Source organism: Anguilla rostrata, chromosome 8 (assembly GCF_018555375.3).
Source record: "Anguilla rostrata isolate EN2019 chromosome 8, ASM1855537v3, whole genome shotgun sequence".
In the NCBI taxonomy this organism is placed as follows: Eukaryota; Metazoa; Chordata; class Actinopteri; order Anguilliformes; family Anguillidae; genus Anguilla; species Anguilla rostrata.
Window position 1 is genome coordinate 28,055,161 of NC_057940.1, and position 18,584 is coordinate 28,073,744.

Sequence of the window (18,584 nt, forward strand, 5' to 3'; positions counted from 1 at the left end):
CTGAGCCGAGATGACGTCAGTAGACACAGGGGACACGTAGTAATTTGATGTGGCATGCATGTATGCAGTACGCTGCACAAAATGTAACTATCATTAATAGCATAACGCATAATTTTAAACCAACATTAATTTATCAATCAATACTAATTAAATTTGCTAGCTTCAATGAACATGAGAACCATTAAAAAACTTAAAGGACACATAACGTTGCAAAACTAAAGACAATGACACAAACGGGAGTGCAAGCCAAGATAACACCTGAAAGACAACACTCAGACCCATTATATAATTTCCTTTTTATTCAGTAGTTCAGTGCTGTATTCATCTTTATTCATTTATTTTTTGGGTGCCAAACGGCAAACAGAAGATTACAGTGAACTTGTTAAAACACCTGTATATTTATTGAAACATAGATCACCCAAAGTTTAAGGGCCCTTTTTTCCCCAAGGAACCCTCAAAAAAAAAAAAAAAAAGTATCATTAACAGAAAAAAGTGCATCCTGTAGAGGGTTTTGTAGAAATGTATTTGATTATCTAATTAATACTTCTCCCTGGCCATGAACAAGGCAATCGTTCAAAATACCACCACTGCACTGTGTTCAACAAGAACCCTGGTCATTGGATCCTCTGAAAACTGTGCAGAGGCTGCAAAGTTAGTCCAAGTTGGAGAGTTGCAAGTGAGCTTGGTTGCATTTGCCGGTTGTGTCTAAGTGGGAATTGTTCAAGTATTGATCTCTGGGCTTACGTTTCCTCACATACTTAACTGAAACCATTACTAAAGAAAACAAGAGGCTCAAAATGCCATGAAAACAAAAACCAAAACTAATAAAACAAAGTAAAATGTCCCTAGTGGACTGTTGCTCTCCAGAACATGGACTGGACAAGGGAGCTACCGATGCCAGCGTCCCATAGGGCCCAACCACAGCTGGAGCAGAGGCGTTTCAGTTTGGACCGAGTGGGCCTGCCACTGCCCATGCACTCCATCACACTGAAAGGGGTGAAGGGGGGAGGGGGGGGGGTAGGATGAGGCTTCGCCTGAACCCTGATGCCCAAAGGTAAGGGGAGCGGGGGTGGCGTCAGAGACAGAATGCGTATTGGCACCTACGACTTCCCCAATGAAAACCAGTCCAATTGAATTATCAAACTGTAATGCCAGTAAGAAAACAGATCAAGGGTTGGTCAGGCCAAAGGCAGGCAATGCTGCAGGAAGACAGTGTTAAAACACTCCATCCAACAACCCTTCTGCAAGAGCACTTAACCTGGGGTTCAATCCACCTGGTCAGATTTAATGTGAATGTCCACAATACAAAAGTGCATTTCCAAAATGTTTTAAGTTGGAAACCACTGTGTATTCAACCATCTACAAATCTGAGCAATGTCAATCTGTAAACTGCAGTCATCAAACAGAAATGGTTTACAAATTGGCAGTTTTTTTTTAAAGAAACAGGAAGAAATGTTACCAAGCATAAAGTAATTTTGGTAAATACCCTTTCTCAGCCGCAAAAGAAATCTGTTGATTATGACGGTCAAAGCTGCTTAAAAATAAAGAGGGCAAATCTTAAGATACCATGTCCAACAATCCCCCAAAAAATTTTCATGTGCAGAACACCCGCAAAATGTAATCTGTGCAGTTTTTTCCTGTGCCAAACCTAGATCACCATTTACTAAATGAGGCCCTCTCCCCCACCCTAAATTGCTGTTTTAATGGAACGTCCACATAGGACTTACAGTTCAAACATCCACTTTCGGTGCATGTACAGACATTTCACAGGTTGTCCAAAAGCTGAAACTGAATTTTCCGGACAAATACAGTAACAGCATAAGCAAGCAGAAAGTGCCGTTCCCATGCTTCAATTTCATATCAATTGAATTTTCAGTTATCAGAGGGCATACATTTAACCTTTCCATCTCATCACAGTCATGATTTAATGGCCCATAACAAATCCAGAGTCTGTACTGTAATCCATTGTAATGAGAAAATACAAACATCTGGACTGATCTCAAACCGTTATTGTCAAGAAAACAAAAACAAATGCCAAATGTATTTTAAGACACGCATACAAAATGTACACTGATATTCCATAACTATTGTGAAAAAATCCATATTTGTTAATTACACACATTTACAGTACATACTCTCAAACACTACTTAATGTCTGAAATGCTGTCCCCGACATCCAAGTTAGTGGTAAAATTTCACACCAAAAGAGGATCTGGGGAGGGAAATGGATATCCAGTCGTCTGAGATACTATGTGCCAAAGACAAAGTCCAAGGTTTTTACTAAGCTTCAAAGCTTTCTAAAAAATAAGAACTTTGCAAGCAGTCTGTAAACAGAACCAATACCTTCAAAAAATAAAAAAATAGCTCTACATCAATGATCAGGTCACACTATCAGTGCACAATTTGTTTTTGTTTTTTTTTGGTCTTTGATTCAACAATACGGAAAGATTGCTCTTCAGGACAGACGCCGGTCCAAAGTTGTCATCAATTCGGAAGAAGAGAGACACAATGGACCTAAATACTTTCCATTCCTTTGAACTGCACCTCATTTCCTTCTACTCTAAGCTAATATTTCGACAATTACTAGATGCCACCCACTCGCAGTCACTCAATCTCTCGCACAGACATACACACACACACACATTACAGTTCACTAACCATTTAGTAACAGCGGTTAATGATGTAAACTTGAAAGAACTCCAGTCGTTATCAGGCAGTGGAGGCGAAGGATGGCAACGGCAACCAGTCAAAGGTTGGGATGACAACCCTTCCTCACCGCAACAAAAATATTGACATCTGCTTGACCCCAAAGCTTCTATAGGCACCGAAAGCACTTGCTTTGGGATGACCTGAGAATCTGGCTTAATGATCCATAGGGTGTCAATGAGACCAGTCCAGTACCAAACCAGGGCAACACTTAACTTGGTGGCTTTAGTTCAGTTAGGTCAACGCATGTCCGAGTTAAATGCAAAGCTTAAATATGCGACTTGCCTCTGCAGTATGACCAGTTACCTGGCCTAATACAAAAACTAGCAACACCTTCTTCCTCTCTGCTTTTTGGTAGTGCCATGCTTTTGTCTTTGAAAAAAATACACCTAAATATAGACATTACAAAAACAAATCCTTTTAAACTAGAAAAAAAAAATCTCATGGAACTGCCGTGACTTACAAAACAGTAGTTAGACTAGACGGTGCAGTGAAGAGCACTGTGGGTAATTCTGTGCCTTATTCATACAAAAATAAACTATAGTGATCATTCTTTTAACTCCTGTACAAACAATGAAGTGATTTAAAAAAAAAAAAAAAACTATGAAAAAAAATCACTAAAATATTCTAGAGAGATTTGTACAATTCATAAATATAATCTTTCAAAGCCTTTAGCCTTTTTCCATTTAACCCTCGAAAAGAAAAGTACAGCTCAGTGAAAATACACAGCCCAACACGGAGTGGCAATCCCATTTCCTGAACCACAGGCACCCGCACAGGCCTGGGGTGCTGATTAGCATTAGCATTAGCGCTGGCACTGTGCCTCGTCTACGCGGGAAGGGCCGCTCCTTCAACATGGGCCTGGGTGTTAAAGACCGCACGCCCATCTCCAGATAACCCGGGACAGTTAGGACCGCGCGACACTGCCTCGGAGGGGCAGATACGCCTCTGCTATTACTTAGCGGCCAAGTGACTGATGGCTCGGCATGTCTAACCGTTCACCGCTCCCATCACCCGAACCCCCACTGTCCACCCCCACCCCAACCCCTAAGAAACGCGGCTCACCGACTAAGTGTAGAGGCTTGTGCGTGTGCAGTGCGTGGCTGAGGCAGAAAAACAATTGGCAAGGCGATCAAGAAAGAGCTCTCTCCTCTCGGCAACAGACTAGAAAAGCGACGAGGAGCACCTCGCTGACAAAAAAAATGTACTGAATATTGACTAATCGGCTAACCAATCGGAAACAAAAGTGTATGTACACAAAATACAAAAAGCTGCAATGGCACAACATAATGAAATAATCACATGAGAAAACAAGGTGACAACAATACCCCATTAAAAGAAACGGGGGAGAAAAAAAAAAAAAGTAGACTGACGGATGACTGCAATGGTGTTTATAAAAAAGGCTCTCAGTGCTCTCTTTGGGCTGGGACAAGAGAAAACGGTTTGTGTGTGTGTGTGTGTGCGTGCGTGTGTGTGTGCGTGCGTGCATGTGTGCGTGTGACAGGAAAGGTGGGGGGAGGGGTTAAAGTGGGTTGGGGGCGGGAGCCAGTGGAACAGGAAAGTAAAGAGCGCAATTAAAACTAGAGCTGGCGTTGGTGCATGTGTGGCTGAGGAACGTGTATGGAGACTGTGGGAAAGGGGAGGAGGGGGTGGGGGTGGGGGTGAGGGAAGGGCCTTTCGTCAGACTGAGGTCTAGTTCAGTTTGTCCTGGAATATGTACAGGTTGTTGGTGGTGGCCACGGCGATGATGTTCTCCTGGGGGTGCCAGGCCGTGTGCAGGATCTTCTTGTTAAAGTCCAGGCTGTCGACGCTGATCTCGTCCTTCTTGCGCTTGCCGCCGGCGCACACCTTGCGGGGCTTGAGCACCGAGCGCGGCTTGCTGCTCTCGCGGGACGCCTCCAGGGTCACGTCCCGCTGCTGGCCCCGGTCGAACATCCGGAAGAAGTTGTTGTAGGAGCCGGTCATCACCACGCTGGAGAAAGAAAAAAGCGGGGTGCGGAGGGGGGGGGAGAGTCAGGGCGAGATGAAGGACAGGAGGGCGCTCGTCATCGAACGCGCTCTGAAGACCCGCAACCTTTCACCTTTACAACCTGTTATCTGACTGGCTCGAGGAGATCGATGCAATTAGACTCAAAGCAATATCTTACAATAAAATAATCTTTAAAATTCTGTGTTCTCCTGGTAAAGATGCTTGGCTGGTACACTTCAGTGTTGTAACGTTTGTTGGGCTGGACATCGACATGGCTCTGCTTACAACCTTTGCTCATGAATGCGATCAATACTTACGACTAAACACCAACTGCTGTGGCATGACGTCTCAAGAACTTACTTCACTTAAATATGCACTTAAGGAAATCAGTCAGGGGAGGGATCACTTCTAGCATGCCATAAATAAAATGTGGTAATGTCAGGCAATGTTAGGGGCTGCTTGCCCAAACCAGACAGATCAAGCTTCAACTTCAAAGTGCAGATGGTAAATCTGCTTTGCAGACAGGTTAAAAGGACACCACTTAACACAACATCCGTCAACAAGCTCTATTAGTCAGGAGCACTGTTCTGAATACTTGTGAAAAGGAACATGAGAGTTGTGTCATGAAAAATACACTAAATACACAGGTCAGCATAATGGCAAACAAAAGGAGGACTATCAAATTACATGCAAATACAGAATATTATGCTTGTATAGGACAAGGATTACTCTGTTCTGCTGTACTTTAGCTAACCTAAATCAATACCCTGATGGAAGCAACTCATAGTTACTGTGCAGAAGATGGTTGTGAGAATCAAGAATAACACTGATCTTCTGAACAACCCATTGGCTGAAACTTTCTGTTAGCTGTAGACTACTGAACTTGCTGGTTGCCTTCACAATCTTGCTCAGTCTGATTTTGTTCAGACTTGTTCAGTTTAGTCTGGCGACAAAATTCTCTCCACTTAGTGACTCAACCCGCCTTTCATTTTCATTCGCTCTGTCAAACGGAGATAAGGAAAGGCCTCGACAAACCGCCAGTGCTCAGTACTGATATACGAAGGGGGTATTTCCATGCACGTAACTATCCCATGACCCATCCCATGAAGTCAAAAAGCTCTACCAGGAGACCACTGCAAGCAGGCATACCACCCACTAGCCCTCTCATGTCAGAGACCTGAAGCAAAACAGGGTTGGACTTGGTGCTTGGAATGCAGGCCTCCTGGGGAAGTTAAGTTGACACAGGGAACAGGTGTTGGTGGGGCCGTATGGTACACTCTTTACAGGACTGAACAGAAACAAATAAAATCAAGTACCGGGCACATCACAGGACACTGTTCTTTATAAAGCTGCGGTCTTTAGGGTGAGAAATTCCAAGGTCTTGCTCTCTGGTCACGGAAGACCCAGTAGCATTTTCTGAAATAATGGCCATGTTAACCCTGGTGTCCCGGTCACATTCCACAAAATGGTCTCACAATAAGTCTTCATCACCCCCCTATAGCCGTTTTTCCTCACATTCCCTACCCACTTGGATTCGCTAGGTCATCGGCGTAAATGAGAAACAAGCTCTGGGCCTACATGCAGATACAGGCATATAAAAAGAAAAAAAAGGGGAAAGGGGAAAATGGCAATAGCACAGCGGTAATTTCTGTTGCTAGGAGTCCCACCACGCCGACAGGCAAGCCTGCCAATGTCATGCCGAAATGAGAGGGAAGCGGATGGTCTCCCTGCCTTCCCAAACTGACGTTCGCGACGGCCGGGCTCACCTGTCGTTTCCGTTCCAGCAGCACTCGAACTTGTCGAAGATGCAGTCGTTCTCGTAGAGCGAGCACAGCTTGCTCCTGAGGTACTCGTGGACCTGCCCACACGACAGACACGGTCAGCTCGACTCACAAGCACTTCGCTTTGCATGCCTTCCTTCCATTGTGTCTTCTGCACAATAGACCAGAGGCTGCCGCTCCCAGCCTTTACTTAAAGGTCCAAGGTCACAAAACCCTCCCTCGTCGCCACCCAACTGGCAAGCATTCTGTCTGCAACCGTGAGTTGGTATGTCGCTGCAGTTGGGTGGCGACGAGGGAGTGTTTTGTGACCAACCTCACGGCTATGCAGGCAGAATGTTCAAAAGGGTATGTGCATACTATTTATGTTCTAGAAATGCAAACAATGTCATTTATAAAAGGCTTATTATAGGGTGGATAGGTACCTTGCATTCCATTACATACGTCAATCTTCTAAAATGTTAACATACTCAAAATAAAGCAATTATACTGAAAGTCATCGGACCATAACCAGTTAAAGTTACCGACAACAACAGAAGTGCACCAGGTTGAAATTAATTTAGTGTTTTTTAAACATGTTGCTTGAGCATAATTACATTCTATAGATAATGGTGCACATATCTTATCCAATAGCGCCCCCTGGTGGGAAATTATTTTTTCAGGCTGGAGATGCTTCAGCACTATATTCTCAATGCCTGTTCACCTGGTAGGTCTCCACTGGCCGCGTCTCCATGTTAAGGTCCCAGATTTTGATGGACAGGTAGTCCCGGGTCATCATGTAGCGGCCGTTATGGCTGAACTTGACGTCAGAGATGGAGGAGATGATCTCGGAGAAGAAGGAGCGGTTGCTCGGGTCCTCCGGCTCCTCGAACACTGACCAACAACAAACCCACAATCCGGTAAATACACGGCAGTAAACATGCACGAAAGCAATAAGGAAAATTCACAGTCAGTTTTTCCTATTCAAATCATTTATGGGATGGGATCATTTAAGATAACGAGGGATTCATTATGTCAATACCAGGAATGTAAAGACTGGACACCTGCAGTTTATTTTGTTTGCTATAGTAAACCAGGACCCTTAAAATAAACAAGCATTCAAAACATAACAGATTGAGATCACAATCAAGTAAAATAGTCATCTTTTGACAATATATTGAATGAGTAAAAAAAAACCTCTCCCAATTCCTCCTGCTCTTTCTCATTATCGGCTATTACAACTTGCTGCCCTCTGCTGGAGATGAATTACCTCAAAGTTGCAAGCTGGTTAGACAGAATAGCAATACCCCATGCCATTCCTGCCCTGGCTTTGACTACAACCTCCCCCCTCTGCCCTCCCCTTGGGGCCACACACCCCTCATTCCCCTGCCAGATGCAGTACTGCCCCATGCCCCCCCTCCCAGCCCCGGGGCGGTACTGACGCTTGGAGTGCTTGTCGCACAGTGCTGAAGCCCTCATGTCGCACAGGCGGATAGTGCCCTTGCTGCTGCTGTAGACGAAGGTGTTGCACTGGTTGGGGTGGAACTCTGAGGCCGTGATCACCTCCGTCAGCTCCTCCATGTTGGCGGGTTTGATGTCCACAATGTCTGAGGGCCCGGGAGTCAAGGAGACACGGGTCACGGGTCTACGTTTTTATAAACTGCAAGAATCTCTGCAGGTGGTCAGCTGTGAAGGGAATATTAATCCATAAAGTATTAACTGATCTCCTGCCCAGAATGAGGCAGCGACAGCTGCTCTACGGCTCTGAAGCCAACAGGTAGCACTGAGGCCACACACCCACACCAACAGCATTCATAAAGGCCAGTATCATTACAGGCCTTTAGCAGACGCTCTTATCTTGCTTAAGGGTACAAAGGAATCATACCTATGACCTTTTGGTTACAAGCCCGGTTACTTACCCACTATGCTACACTGCCACCCAGTGCATATCAGTGGATATAGTATTAGGGCAGATGGTGCACATCCCCAAAGTGGCTGTGCTTCTAGAGTAAACCACCTAGCATTACCATGGGCACCAAGAACACATAAGTAACTGCGCACACCCATGCTTTTGACCATACGTTTCAAGGATAAACGTCAGCGCAGTCAGATTTACAGGAAAATCTCGTGAACATCACACGCGCAACCGTGAACACTCGAAGCAAAGGATACTGAAGCTGCGGTCAGTGATCTCCAGGTGCCAGAGGTTAATGCGAAGGTCGTCAGCGGAGAGGTAGGTCTCGTAGTCACTGTTGACTGAGATAGAGTTGATGTGGTAGGTGTGGGCGTTGGCGAACACTCGCCGGGGGCTGGCTTCCACCATAAGGTCCATGGGCCGGAACACAGGCACCTGGAAGAGTCACACACACACACACACACACCGCGATTAGGGTTCCTTTCAGAACACTTCCAGCCTCACCTTCACCTGTTATCTCAGATTTTCACAGTTACAGAATAGAACAAAGTAGACACAGTCTACGCAGTTTAACAGATGTCCTGATGCAGCTGAGAATAATGAGCCTCGGTTCAAAATTTAGTCTGCTCATCACCATTACTCAATGTGACACTGCAAAGATCCACACAAAATGGAATTGCTTGCTAGCTTGGATATAAACTAAACTAAAAACTAAAGGCAAGTAATCCCAAACAGTATGGTATATTCTAGCTTTTGTAAGAAATGAAAAATGCTCTTTATTTCATCATGTATACCACAATGAGTCCATTACATCACTTGGCGATGCCCAAATGATAAAATGGGGACTTGTTAAAGTGCAAGCTGACCCTTAGTGTTGTGACGGTGTTGGGGTCTCTGTAGCTTCCATCCTCCTCTTTCAGGTTATAGCCCTCTGGTCGCTTGTCACGTTCGCTGATCTTCCACAGCTTGATAGTCTTATCTGAGGGGGTAAACACAAGGCGAACCGTGCAGAATCAGTCCCGAGAACTCCCACCGTGAGGTGTTCAAAAGCAGCCTTCATATACCAATTCATGGTATTCTCCAAAGAAAAATGACGGGAGGCTAATCCACAAGCCCAGAAGGGCTGGGTGGCCTGTCCTCTTCACACAGTCTTACGGTACGAGTGTGGAGTAAGGACCTGATCACTAATGCAGGACGGCTCCAGCAGTCTGCTGGCAAGCTTAGTCAGCAACAATGCGGACGGTTCACCAATACGAGCGTATATCAGCGAAACTAGAGCTATGAATAACACGCGGAGCGACCGGGCTGGGATCGTGTTACGACACGCAATTACACCTGAAGGGTCCGTCCCGCAACGCCGGCCTAATAAGTCATTCGCTGCATCGCGCTAGTCTGATTCCGCCTGAGCCCCGTGTTGTACCATTAGCATAACGGACAAGACTCCAGAATCTGGAAAAAAAAGGCAGCAGGGGATTTTGGGCCGCCGCTCAAATCGCCCTTCCTTCACAGAACCCTCCCGGAGCCAACCTTAAATCTTCACCCGCAACCCCGCCTTGAGATGAGAAAAAAAAGTTAAATACACAAGATTAACAAGCCCTGTGCATCAGGGCACCACATCCTGTGTAGCCGGTTTAAGAGAGCTATGTCGGTCCCTGCCCTGCCTTTGGATCAGGAACAGGGATTAAACGCTGAAAATGCATGAGGTTTGATTATCACACTCCCAGTTTCAGAGCTCGTTTTGTCCCCGGCCTGAGGTTGACAAGCTATAAATCTTTAACATGACTTATTTAACTGCTATTTTCGCCACCCATTTATATTACAGATTAATACTAATGCAGAAGCTGTCAAAGTGCCTGCATACTGAGACCTACTTAAATACAGAGTGCTTAGCCAGGTGGTTTTTTGAAAGTATACAAATACAAACCTAGCAGAAGTACAAGACTGTTTCGAAAGCCCATGTGCAATCAAATTAGACCTATTTAAATTTGAATAATTTAAATAGTTATGCATAAACAGATAAAGGATAACACCGTGAAATTAAGGCTATTTTATTTAGTTGGGATTTGGTATAGGCTTTTTTTGGGGGGGGGGGGGGGGGGGAACCACACACAGTTGCTTATGTAAGTGTAACCAATTAGAAGCGACACTGATTAGTGTGCTGCCAATAAGTAATGAACTTGCACTGCCAGAATGGACATGCTCCAGTTTGTGTGTTTACAAATTACATACTTCACATCAAAACAAAATTAAATAATTACCCCAATTATAAATCATGAAAAAACTACAAATACATCTTTATCGCTTAATAAACACATTCAATGCAAGAAAAAGTAACTTTTGAAAACACAACAAAGATTACAAGATTTTAATTCCAAAAGATCAGTATGAATACTGGATTTGGTTCTTTACATAAGATGTTATTTCATACGCAGGAAACTGGTCTGTAAAATTTTCTTCTACTGGTCAAATTGGTTCAGCTTAAATCCCAAGAGGGAGTTGCTAGCAAAATGGTCTGAAATGCTGTACTGACCATTTGTGGACAACAGGAACTGTGCGGCGTTCTTCTGGGGCAGCCAGCGGATTTTGTTGATCTTTTCCTCGATCTCCAAGCTCTTCAGGTAGTCAAACTCTGGCTCGTGGCTCTGGAAGGTGCTGTAAACGTTGTATTCGCCCCGGCTCTGCGGCTGGCACTTGTTCTGCAGTAAAGAGACAGCAGAACCACTTTGAGCCAAATCCTCATCGGGCTTTAGGCTAATGAGCTACACGTTCACCTCAAGACACTACTGCATGCTGCAGTAGCAGGAGGCCCCACGCTGACCTCTAGCTCCTGCTGGAAGATGACGACACGGCCACCCTTGTCCCCTGTGGCTAGCAGCTCCCCAGAGTGATTGAACTCCACTGTAGAGATGATGTCGGCTGTCACACAAAAAAAAAACACAGACATGTGTATTAAGTGGCTGTAGAACCAAACACTCAAGGAGAATAGGCAGGCAGAACCTCTAATGGTCTGTATGGCCTAATGCTGTCAATTCTGTGGGTCTGGGGCAGAATGCCTTTGGGACATATAGGGATTGCTCCCAATTCTTGAGAGGTCCTCCATTCAACATGGGTGAAAGAAAGCCTCTCTCTCGGTCACACACATGCAAAGAAAAAAAATTATGAAATCCTTTACACAGAAAACACTCTGCTCTGACAGCTTGAAAGCCACCGATTGCAGTCAGAAATAATGAGCTAAGTTAACCAGAGGTAACATCCTTTTTTCATTTTAGATATATAGAGAACTGACACCAATTCATGGCTTTTCCAGCACTGCTGCTGTGCCTGGTGGTATAAATAGCCTTGAATGTGAAAGTCTGCATGAGATCTCCCTTTGTTGTGATGAACACTCTACCCCCCTCCAACCTCAGCCTGTGCATGCAGGCTCTGTCTCTTTACTGGAGGTTTGTGTACAGTAGTGTGTCATACATCAATGGCATAATGTGGGTTGTGTGAGATGGATGATTCAGCGAGGGGTATGAGGGGTATGCGGTTGCAGTGTCACTCCCACTCCCGCTGCTCTCGCCAACGCTGCCTTCTCTCACGTCTCTCGATCCATCGACAAGCCTGCTCTCATCTCTGGCACAGGACCGGTATTGGGTGGCGACGTCCCCACTTTGGCCCACAGGCCACAAAATAAGATGTTTGTTGTTCTCCGCACAAACGGGGCCCACAGAGGGCCCCCACGGTGGCGTGCCCGTGTGCGCTACTGCTTCTAGGAGCCGGCCTCCGATTGGCTTATTCCCCTCTGGGCCGCCGTTCCGCATGTTTTAGGTGCTCGTTCCCCCACACGGAAGTACACACAAACACTCGACGACCCAACCCCATCTGCTTTGACTCAACAATCAAGACACCAATTTGTAGACAAAACATTGCAACATGTAGACGTAACATGAAGGGTCATGTCTTGAGTGGCTCTTGTATCCAAAGGACGCTCTGGGTACAAGAGGATGCCGTGGGAGCCGCACACAATTCAACACAACCATGCAGCGTGCTTCTGAGAGTACCTATTATTTAATGGGAGGAATGGATTTACTTGTTTGAGGTATCGCTTTACAATGATCAAAGTAATTACTATAATTATCAAGGCTCACTGTTACTTGCAGATGTGCCAATACTGTGTTCTGGTTATTCTTCTCTGTTGCATTTCCAGTAAGGCCATCCTCGATGTTCTCTGAAGTTCTCCTATGTTCTTGTCCTGCACTTTCATGGATGAATGTGGACCACAGTGGACTCACTGTTCTTGCTGCTAGAATTCTGGAACAGGCATCATGTTTTTCATTTTATAGGTCAGTATAAATTTGCAAATATCTGTACCTTACAGGGCTTGCTTTGCGTTTTACTAGCATCAAGGGGTTACTGAACCCCTGTTAGTTTGAGGTAGTGGGGACTGTCAAAGTTCTTGTCACTGTAGACAGTACAGGGCCTTTGGGCACGCATTTTAGCATTCACACAGAAAACCAGAACATTTAAAGTACTGCTATCGTACACTCTGACATTGCGAATCTGAAATACTGTTCCACGTGGCTTTAATTTGCCGCTTCATCAGTATAAAAGGTATCTGAATGATTAAGCCACATGCTCTTTGTTCAATTATAAATTTCTGCTTCACTGCAAGGTACTAGAGATCGGTAGACATAATTAAAATGCATGGGAAAAACCAGCATAAATATTTGATCCTTGGGACAAATGGTATCCCAGACACATTATAATCAGAATGAAAAGTAGTAGACTGCTGCCAATCAACAATATGATGCAAATCATTTTGAAATGCATTTGAACTAGCCTAGTAATTGCTACTGGCAATGAGATTGTTGACTAAATGATGGCACAAGTTGTGGACTGCTAACTGACTTGACCTGAGGGTGGAATACAGCAATGTGGAGACCATTCAATCACATGCCCCTTACAAGGTGAAAGCCCGAGCAGCTCTAAGCCAACACTTCTGCACCAAAAAGAGTTGAAATAGCAATGTTGCAAAGCCTTCCATAACAGGTATAGCACTGCCACCAAGCAGACACTTGTGAAAATGGCTAATCTTGCAAAAATATTCAGTAAATGCCTTAGACTGTGTTTATACAAGGTTGCTGGGGTGAGGGGGTGAGGGGGTGGGGTCCAGGGCGATTCAAATCAATCCATCAATCAACCTCACACTTGCACCACATATGTTGAGATTATAATTAGAGCAAAATCTTTTTGCTTTAGGGTTCTGCCAATCTAAGGTATCCTCAACAAAACCGACTGCATGAAGGAAAATTTAAGCTTGCGGTTACAAGCCCAGCTCCATAAGTGCAATAGCGCACATTGCCTCTTGGGATGAATGTATACGACATAATTTCCGTGTGATTTCCCCTGATGGAAGGCAACCAATAGCTAGCATTCTTTTCACATTCTTAGTAACTGGATGTTTATTTAAGTAAATTCCTTATGTATGTAAGAGCAGTGCCACATTTCACAGTGCCTTATTCCGGTTAAGTCTAGTTCCCCACATAACTGTGCTACATGTTGGTTAACCCGCCCTGTCTAGGATGGTTGCGGTCTAAGCTGGTTTTTGTCCCAAACAATGATTCTGGCTTCGTTTTCAATAGCGCTGTACACTCTGACGCCAGTTCACGCTCATACCTAACCACAGCAAAACATTTTCACAAAGGATACATGTGCAATCTGTGACTATGAAAAATTTCATATCACATTTGGGCTACCTGAATGATAAACAGCAACCTGGAATGAAATCCCAGAACCAATCTCCCCTCATTGTGCAGGTCTCTCTCACATTCTGCCCTTTGACAAAGGGACCTTTGACAGCCTGGTTGCACACATACTTTGCACACAAAGTATTCATTCTCCCCCATAGTATATGGAGCAGGAGACAACACAACTAAGGGTGGCAGGAGTTTTAAGATCCCCTTCATTTTAGGGAGAGTTTAATATAGTAACATTCAGGTTAGTAATCGTGTGAGCAGTTTGCAAGAACTCACTATACTGCAGTTTAAATCATAGCACCTTCGAACATATATGGTCAGATCTGGTCGATGGTCTACCTTTGCACAGTCCATTTGTCATGATTAACTACCATCCTGAGCACAGGACCTTTTTCTGTAAGGTAAGCAAAAAAAATAAAAAATCTGACAAATGACTGAGGAATACCAGTGGCAATTTTTTGTTTCATTTCCAACCAAAGCACATGTGACTTGAGTGTGAGACTGTACTGGCAGACAAAGTACAGTTTTAGGAGGACCGGTTGGTGCCTATTGTTCAGATTCTAAAAGTTTTCCCCCTGTTCAGCATTCCCCAGGACCAGGATGTTCCTTATTAAAATCCAAATTAGGGTGTAGCATAGCACTCTAATCCCAGTTTGCCCTGTTGATGACCCCAGGTTTGGGATTATATGCCAGTATCAAAACACCAGCCATGTTTACTGTGCCAGTTTACAGGATGAGGAGACTAATGCTTTCAGTTACCTGCACAGCCTGCTGCTCCCGCCTGTGTCGGAGCATAAAAGTACACCTCACCGGCAGCTCCTCGCACCCTGCTAGCGCTGCGATTAGCTACATTAGCGCAGGAGCACATGCTGAAGAGGCGCTGTGAACTACGCCACCCATTTCACTCCGGATAGAACGACCTTGCAAAACACCACAGAAGGTACAAACACTGATGCCAGAGACAGAGACCAGCACGGAGGTAACGGAACGCCGCGGCCTGCTCGCCCGCCCTCTCACCCACCCACCCACCCATCTTTACAGCATGATCACAATGACCTTTCCAGGGCTGAGTCTACCTGCAGTGCATTTGGGGCGCGGTCGAACGGAAGAGAGAGAGAGGAAAGGCGAGCGGTGGCTGCGTTGAACCCGAGGTCAGCTCTTACCTTCGGCCACATCGTCGTCAATGGCCCCTTTCACCTGAGAGAAGCACCACTGCACATCATTGCTCCCACCTCCGGCTCCTGAAACCACAAACATTTCCCTTTTACCTCCAAATCATTCATCCATATTTTAAAACAGTCGATCACACCACAGCTAAGAAACTGAATGTGATCTATTCCAGTAAAGCCTGTTTATTGCTCCATTCATGCCACCACTATGGAAATTTTTTCATTAATTGCATCACAGTGATAGGACACTCCCAAATAAGGTCAAATAAGGACAAACTCCTAAATCCTCAAATAACTTCCAATTCCAAGGGACCAAACTATTTCCCCTGTTCATTGCCAAGAATGCACAACAACAAAACGGACCATTTTAATTGGCAAGGGTGCAAATCATCAAAATCATCTATACAGGTTTAATGGTTAGACAGGTTCAGAAATGGTTGAATTCTTTCCCGTCATTTCCGCTGAGATCATATCTTCCCGCATGTAAAACAGAAGTCCACAGCAGGTGAAAATGTTCATGGCTCCAACATGAACTTATGAAAAGAACAAGTTCCTGCAAGCTAATGCTCTGATACTAATTTAAGCTAGATGTTACATGTGCAGGACCATAATGCCTAGGAGCCAATCTAACCATGCAAGAGGTTATTGCTGAGGAAAAATAGGAAGCATCATGAACTCAATTAGATGCAGCACCCTCCTAAAAGCCTTTACGTCGAAGAATAACCTCCATGCATGCGATATAATTACGGAAGAAAAATTCCTCGTACTTACAATACCATTGCATATTTTTTTAATCCTTGCAGACCACACCCTGCAATGATTCAACCAACGGGTTGTTTTCACGCCGCACAATAAAACAGGTTGGATGAATGAGGCACAGGTAACTGTCTTATGACATCAGAATTAATACGGTTGGCCTCATTTTAAAGACACGCCTGATACAGCATAGGAACTAAAAGAAAATAGCATGCATATCAAAGAAAGAAACACCTGCATGATGTAGTGGGATATTTAAGATCATGATAGCGCCCGTATGACAAACTTTTGCTCCCCTTTTCAAGCTAGTCATGTTTACAGCTCCTTGACAATACCACGATGTAGCATGTAGCTAAATATGACAATTTATATTACATAGGCCTATTGTATTATAAAATTATTTTATCCACTGTGATGCTGAATCGTAACATGAACGAAACTGGCAAATACATTGTTGCAGGCTCACAAAAGCAGCTTGCGATCAGTCGTCCGATAGTGTGAGGAAGGAGGGACATGAAAGCGTGAAATTTCAACTCCATCAAGCATGCTAGCGGAGCCCTTCCCCAAGTCAGACGATTTAGTTATGCGTGTGCAACAATTGAAAAGATCAGAGCGCACCCCGCCTAAAATAGCTACGTTAAGTAGGGATACATTTAACCAGCAAGACATGGATTTCACGCGAACATTTAAAAGAAAGAGTCAGGAGAAAAATACCACACTGAAAAGATTAAGAAGATATCTTAGATGATGTTACATAGATGATGAAAGAACGTATAATTTATCTAATTCGTTAGCTAGTTAGCTTAGCTAGCCAGCACGCGCTTGCTGTGCATAATCGAGGAAGTATTTGGGAGTCCGAGCCACCCGGACTCCATCTCCGCATCTTCATTTTCCTGTATTTCCCTATTCAACGTTTAAATATCAAGGCATGCATTTAAAGTGCTGTTTAGATGAGTGGCTAGCTAGCCAACCAACCTGAACATAACTGCGTTATTGATTTGTACAATTAAATACCTAGGTTCACGTCAGCTAGCTGCTCCCCATATCAATGGCAATGCCAGCGAGTAGGCTACCGGTATTTGCAAGTTACCCAGCCAACTAAGTTAGCTTATCCGTTTTCATCAGAGAACCAGCACAGTCATAGTCAGCCAAAATTTAAATCATGCTACCATTATAGCTATGTCTTTCTGCTTGTTAATCTATGGTGGAACTTAGCAAAGTCCACAAACGCACAGCCAGTTAAGGTACCTGAATACGATGTAACGCTATCATTAAAACAATACATTCGTACAAGGTAGATTAGCAGTGCTGCCTGTGGTATAAATGTGCGGTTGTGAATGAAGATACCATTAATCAATTCTTGGATGAAATCTATACATTATACCTTATAGCTACAGCGAACATTTACTAACGTTTGCTAGCCAGGACAGGGCTGCTCGGCTAGCTCTCTGCCGAGCTGTCTAGCACGCACTTGCTGTAAGAGCTAACTAGCTAGGCTTCAGCTAACTAGCTAGGTTTCTTAGCACATCTCACACTGGGAATACAACGTGAAGAACCACTAAATGAAAGCTGGGGGAAGCATCGCGTGAATGACCTTTGCACAAAACATGATGAATTTATTTCACCACCCTTTTACTCCATAGCAAACGGGTGTAAAACTGTATCAAGATACACCGGAAAAGACCGGCCACCGTAGCGACAGACTTGTCCTTTTTACAGTTACCTGCCATGGTGAGAGGGAATCTCTGTCGCGGGTTTGGGCCCTGGTCTTGTCAATTTTGCCGGGCTTGGGTGTGTGCAAGCGGACTCTCGCTTAGGATGGAGGCGGAACGTTAAGCTTAGAAGTACGGGGCTCTGAGTCTGCCTGCCTTCTTCTCACTCTTTCTCACTCGTTACTCTCCCAGTCACTCTCCCTCTCTATTCCAGTGATATATTCCCCTCTCTCCTTACACTTTCAAAATGGCGCAACCTCCTCCCGCACTGACGTCAGGGAGATCGACGTAAACCCGTGGGAAGGAGGAGGAGGGATGTGGCATAAAACGTAACTATTTTTTCCAATCGAAGCCTCAATAACATTGGACTTTGATTGGCGGCTGCCCAAAATTCATTAACTCTAACCCAATCAACGCCAAATGCGCTGAGAATCGATACATACCTCTTCCCTTTCCGGCAAGAATTGACGCATTTTAAATACGTCTAGACCTTAATGCACCACGTAGAAGCGCATTATTTGTTATCGCAGTCGAGTACTACAAGTCCGTATGTGACAGTAAACCTTAAAGATTCACAAAATTCCCTGGGCCTAGATAATACAGAGATGATTTTTCATGAGTGGACAAACACGAAACTTCTAAAACAAAACAGTAATGTCTCCAAAATTGCATGTAAGCAGTTGTAAATGGGTAATTTAGCGATAAATGCTCTGAAACCCAAGAAAATCATTTGGACATAAAAAATATTTTCAGTGCTGTGTAAAAGTATCCTTCAATAATGACAAGCCATGGCAGTTAAGCATTCCCACAACATCACACTATGTTTAACTGTTCGTATGACGTTCTTACTGTGACACTTGTA

The 18,584-nt window shown here is 44.4% G+C and overlaps 1 protein-coding gene across 1 annotated transcript; it reads right to left on the bottom strand.

The window, feature by feature from the left end:
* Positions 1-281: 281 nt before the first annotated feature.
* Positions 282-18,024, bottom strand: ppp2r2aa (protein phosphatase 2, regulatory subunit B, alpha a). The gene is made up of 10 exons (XM_064347540.1): positions 17,734-18,024; positions 15,249-15,326; positions 11,166-11,263; positions 10,878-11,043; positions 9,214-9,326; positions 8,605-8,782; positions 7,875-8,039; positions 7,157-7,326; positions 6,442-6,533; positions 282-4,678 (listed from the first exon to the last, which is right to left on the bottom strand). The coding sequence occupies exons 1-10, from the start codon at positions 17,738-17,740 to the stop codon at positions 4,399-4,401; spliced, it is 1,347 nt and encodes a 448-aa protein (XP_064203610.1). The 5' UTR covers positions 17,741-18,024; the 3' UTR covers positions 282-4,398.
* Positions 18,025-18,584: the final 560 nt, after the last annotated feature.

Coding starts and splice junctions, on each gene's coding strand:
- ppp2r2aa (XM_064347540.1), bottom strand. Junction 11,044..11,165: donor TCTTCCAGCAGGAGCTAGAG/GTCAGCGTGGGG, acceptor TCTTTACTGCAG/AACAAGTGCCAGCCGCAGAG. Junction 4,679..6,441: donor TGCTGGAACGGAAACGACAG/GTGAGCCCGGCC, acceptor TTCTTTCTCCAG/CGTGGTGATGACCGGCTCCT.